Genomic DNA, 5137 nt, shown 5'->3' with positions numbered 1-5137 from the left:
ACGCACTTTAGCGAAAGCAACCGTTGTGGTTTCAATACAGCACGGACATCACTATCGCCCCCTGTAGACTCGGGGTAGTCAATGCAAGACTCTTGGGAGATCACAAAAGAACATAATATGCTTATATGGTTATGCTTATAAGAACATATATACAAAACTAATCGCTTAAAACAAAGTAGTGTCTCAACAAGATCTCTTATTTATAGGGCGAATATTCAGTCAATCTGTGCCACAATACAAATTCTAACATTTATTCCAGGAAACATTGAAACAAGGTGAATACAGAAAACAAACATAAATATTCTTTGCAAGCCACCAGATGTACGTAGACAGTAGAACTCTGATGCTGCTTGTTGTATATTCGCAAAGTCTTCAATAGATAATTCTCATTTGGTGTTTTGATTATAGAGGTGGAAAGTGCTATTTAACATGTCCTAAAAGCTCTGATAGGCAATCAGTTGGGTTTAGGTGAATGTGACTCATCTATTCTGATTTTTTTCCCTGAAATTGTTAACTGTCTGTATATTTTGTATTATTTTATATGCCATCAAGTGTCCTTTTTAAAACTTAAAGTAGAGCCAGTTAAGTATATCCAGAAAAAATATTGTCAGTAATGCAGAAGATGATGAATCTAGAAATTTATCAACAATATTAATATAAGTAGGCTTTGGAAGTATAGCTTTTAGGATCATTATGAACTACAAAAAAGTGAATGAAATTGTATAAATTATTTCATGTAGTAATTAATTATTTCCACAAGATGATGCTGTTTTTCCATTGTGACTGTTGGTAAACACTCGATAATACAGACAGCATATATTGTACATATCATGAGCAGAAATTTAATGATAGACAAAGCACAAATGTGACACTGAAACAAACAAAAGAAAGTGAAGATCATTCCTGAACAATGTAGATAAATTTAAAGTAAAAAATGGCCAAGCTTATGTGAATCTAGCAGGTGTGACACTTAACAACATTATAAAAATACTGGCGTAGTCTGTGAAGGTTGGTTATTGTGTTGCAGCTAAATGTCCACATTATTCTTAATTCTTAGTAGTTAATGTCTCCCTGTAGTACTTAACAGACAATGTTTTCCTCCAACAATGAATTCATTTTGCATCACATTACCTCTTGTGCCTTGTTTATTTAATTAATCCCTTTTGATTTTCCTAGTTTCATCTCCTTTGTCTCATCTCTTTGCATATTTGTAGAAACACCCATTCCCTGTCTATAAAACGCCCAACCAGGAATACTGGTTTTACAGTGAGAGTGAGTTAAGCACATAGCTAACATTCTGTCACACACTGCGTCAGTCAAGCAGTTTCACTCAGGCTGTTAACTTCAGGAGCTCTTCTTTTCTGAGGATAATTTGTCCTGCTCACTTTGTCGTCGATTCTTTTCTTTAGCTGCTGATGTCAACACGTTTTATTAAGAGGTTGACACTTTGTTGCTGAGCTAAATCACCTGTGGATTTTATTTTTGCTTTTTACCTGTCTGACATTTTTTTTTCACTCTTGGTAAAAATGTCCCATCCTAGTACTCTGGATTTAGACAGATACAGCAGCCTGGAGAAATCTCGTCGTTCTACCAGTCGTAGCCAGCCCAGGACCCAGGCCAAGTACGGAGAAGGCCTGTGTGACTTCTGTACGACAAGGAAGCAAAAGGCTGAGAAGTCCTGCTTGGTGTGCCTGGCATCCTACTGTGAGACCCACCTGCAGTCTCACTATGAGTACCCTGCCCTGATGAAGCACAAACTGGTCAAAGCTACTGGTCAGATGAGGGAGAAGATCTGTGCACAGCATGATAAGTTGCTGGAGGCTTTTTGTCGCACTGATCAGACATCGGTGTGTGTTCTGTGCATGATGGATGAACATAAACACCACGATATTGTCCCAGCTGGAACTGAGAGGACTGAGAAACAAGTAAGTGGTCAAAACATCTGTCGGTATATACTTTGGATGAGGCTACTCGATGAGTGATTTGAAATGTTATTTATTGAACAAGGCTGACGTGAACACAAATGTAATCTCCCTTGCTATTGCCCACTAATGATAACAAATTTTCATGTAATTATCTTTACAGAAACAACTCGGTACCACACTGCACAAATCTCAACAGAGGATTGACCAGAGAATTAAAAAGTGGCAGGATCTCCGACAAGCTGTTGAATCAGTCAAAGTAAAAGTTCCCTAACTTAAGATGCATTGCCATAAATGTTTTGTGATGTTCCAAAAAAGTCCTTTTGGTTTGCTGGCTTTCCATCCACATTTTAACAGACTCTTTTTCTCATGTGTCCCATCAGCACTCTGCTCAAACAGCTCTAGAGGAGAACGAGCGCATCTTCTCTGAGCTTCTGCTTTCAATAGACAGGAAGTACAATGAAGTCAAGGAGATGATCCGCTCCCACGAAAAGACCACTGTGACACGAGGGGAAATACTGCTGGACCGCTTGGAGGAAGAGATCACTCTGCTGAGGAAGAGACACACCGATCTGGAGAAGCTCTCACACACTGATGATCACATACACTTTCTACAGGTGAGCCTGATCGGTACCATATGATGCAATAATTCATTTCCTGGATACTTCTCCTTTCTCATCCCTGTCTTCCACCTTTTCATTATTTACCAGAGCTGGCAGTCTCTCTCGGGTCCTTCAGGATATGAAGACCTAAACAACATCAGTGTCGCTCCCTATTACTCCTTTGATGCGACCAAGAGAGCCATCTCTTCACTGAAAATACAAGTAGAAGAAGTCAGCAAGACAGAAATGAGCAAAATATCAGCAGCAGGTGGACAATTTTGTCTTTCTTCATCTCAAGTAGAACTGTTGTCTCACTCCAGAGGGGTTTCTTTCAGGAGTAGTTGTTTATCAGTCTGCACTGATGACGCTTATGTTGCCGTGTGTGTATGTGTGTTTTTTTAAATCTGTCTCTTCATAGTGAAGGAAGTCTACATCACACAAGAAGCTGATACAAAGGCAAGGAGAGAATCGATTTTGAAGGAAGAGTTTAAGGCAAGAGACGAACCAAAGGCAAGAGAGGACCCAAAAACAAGGGAAGATTTCATGAAATGTGAGTCAATAGGTTGCTTTGACCTGTTGTGAGCGTAGAAACATCTCCATCCCTAAGAAAGGGATGAATACAGGCGTGTGGTGAAACAACTGAAACAAAGTGTGTGGAAGGTATGCTGCTTGCAGAACAGGTTTGGTGAAATCTAAGAAAGCAAACTTACAGTTCAGCATTACTTAAACACACACAGGTGTTCCTGCTCTTCAACTGCTCTTCAACAAAAGGATACGTGGGTGTTTCAAACTAAAGATTTTAGTGAGCTGATTTTGTAATTCCTAAACATATTAATGTTGTAAGCATTTAAGTAGATGATTTAAAGGATAACACGACAGGCTCACAAAACGCTCCAAATAATTTCATGACATATGATCACATGAAATTGGCAAACAGAGACTGAACAACACAGAGAGGATCAGTTCTAATTATATTGTCCTGTATTGTTTAGACTCTTGTCAGTTGATTCTGGATGTCAACAGTGTCCACCCCAACCTTCACCTCTCTGAGGGTAACCGAACAGTTACGATGAAGAGTGAGACTAAGAACTACCCGGACCACCCAGACAGATTTGAACACTGGCAGCAGGTGAGAATGTAAAGATACTGCATAAGAGCTGAAATTATCACATTATCAAGAGGGGGGTAAACTGAATCCCGAATGCAAAGAAGATTTTTCTGTCCTCCTCTCTCTCATGTAAACTTTTGATATGTTTTTTAGTGGTATTGGTTGAAAATTGCCATCTGAATCAGGCTTTTAATCGAAGTCTTCGCCTTTGTTTCTCTCATTCATTCGTTCCATTTCAGGTGCTGTGCAGGGAGAGCCTGAATGGGGCTCGTTGCTACTGGGAGGTGGACTGGAAGGGGACAGAGACAGACATTGCCGTAACCTACAGGGGAATCCGCCGTAAAGGAAATGGCAATGAATGCAGTCTGGGTTGGAATGACAAGTCCTGGAGTCTGTACTGCTCTGACAAATTCTCCTTTGTGCACAACAATAAAAGCAAAGACATCCCAGCTCCAGTCTCGTCTCGTATCGGCGTCTACCTGGATCATGCAGCAGGAATACTTGCATTTTACAGTGTCGCTGATGGCATGAAGCTTCTGCACAGAGTACAGACTACATTTACAGAGCCCGTCTACCCTGCGTTCAGCGTGTGGGGCTTTGGCACGACTATAAGACTTTAGGAGAGGAGCCAGAGTGAAAGTATGTTGCTGTGAAATTTCTGTGAGCGTTTGATTAATCATTGTGTGACTAACAGTTATATTTTTCCTCTCGAGCTTTGAACTACTGTATGAATATTTTAAGCAGTCCACCTTCTCTGTCTGCTGATTGTTTTTTGGGTAACAAAATGTCAGTTTTAACCACAAGAATATGCAATACTTAAGTATCGAGTTAATTTTTTGAAGTCTCATATCTTTTTCTTTATCATGTTAAAGCATGCAATATTTAGCATTCCATTAGCACAGAAAATCTCATCTGTAAATACCATTCAGCGATGGAGAAACCCTGGAGGACCTTGAGATTTTGGGAGTTGTTTGCTTGAAGTGACAAATGTAAACAACTGGTTCAAAGTCTGATAATCAATAGGAGATTGAGATAAGATAGAATCAAGAAGAGTACAAGTATCAATATACAAATATCCAAAAATACACAATACCAAATAATATAAACAAACTTGATGGTAAGGATTGCTAAGTAAGTTGCTTAAGTTAAGTTTTGGTCAGATCCATATGTATATATATATAAAAGAGAAAAATGGAAATCAAACCATATTTTTGATTAATCCTTCATTCCAATACAATCTTGTATTACGCCGCCACATCTATATTGTACTATATTTTACTCCTTGTTGTCTACATTGTATTTTGTTATTGTGTAAGCATCTTGTAACCTTATTAAGAAAAGAGCTATATAAATAAAGATTTTTATTATTATTATTACTATTACTATTTCCAGTGCTCATTAGGCATACAGGAACAGACAGTTATTATCTGGTGCTCCAGGGGGCAGCAGAAGCATGTTTTGTAGGACAGGCTGGCTTTAAGTCTCCATCACACACAAGCACGGTG

General features: G+C 39.1%; 1 protein-coding gene across 1 annotated transcript; it reads left to right on the top strand.

The window, feature by feature from the left end:
• The first annotated feature begins 1298 nt into the window (after positions 1-1298).
• Positions 1299-5005, top strand: LOC124066457 (E3 ubiquitin-protein ligase TRIM16-like). The gene is made up of 7 exons (XM_046402841.1): positions 1299-1925; positions 2086-2181; positions 2306-2539; positions 2633-2792; positions 2943-3074; positions 3517-3653; positions 3872-5005. The coding sequence occupies exons 1-7, from the start codon at positions 1527-1529 to the stop codon at positions 4250-4252; spliced, it is 1539 nt and encodes a 512-aa protein (XP_046258797.1). The 5' UTR covers positions 1299-1526; the 3' UTR covers positions 4253-5005.
• The last annotated feature ends 132 nt before the right edge of the window (positions 5006-5137 follow it).

This window comes from Scatophagus argus, chromosome 10 (genome assembly GCF_020382885.2).
Source record: "Scatophagus argus isolate fScaArg1 chromosome 10, fScaArg1.pri, whole genome shotgun sequence".
NCBI classification, from domain to species: domain Eukaryota; kingdom Metazoa; phylum Chordata; class Actinopteri; family Scatophagidae; genus Scatophagus; species Scatophagus argus.
The sequence above is the reverse complement of the archived record's forward strand: the minus strand, read 5'-3'. Positions and strand labels throughout refer to the sequence as shown.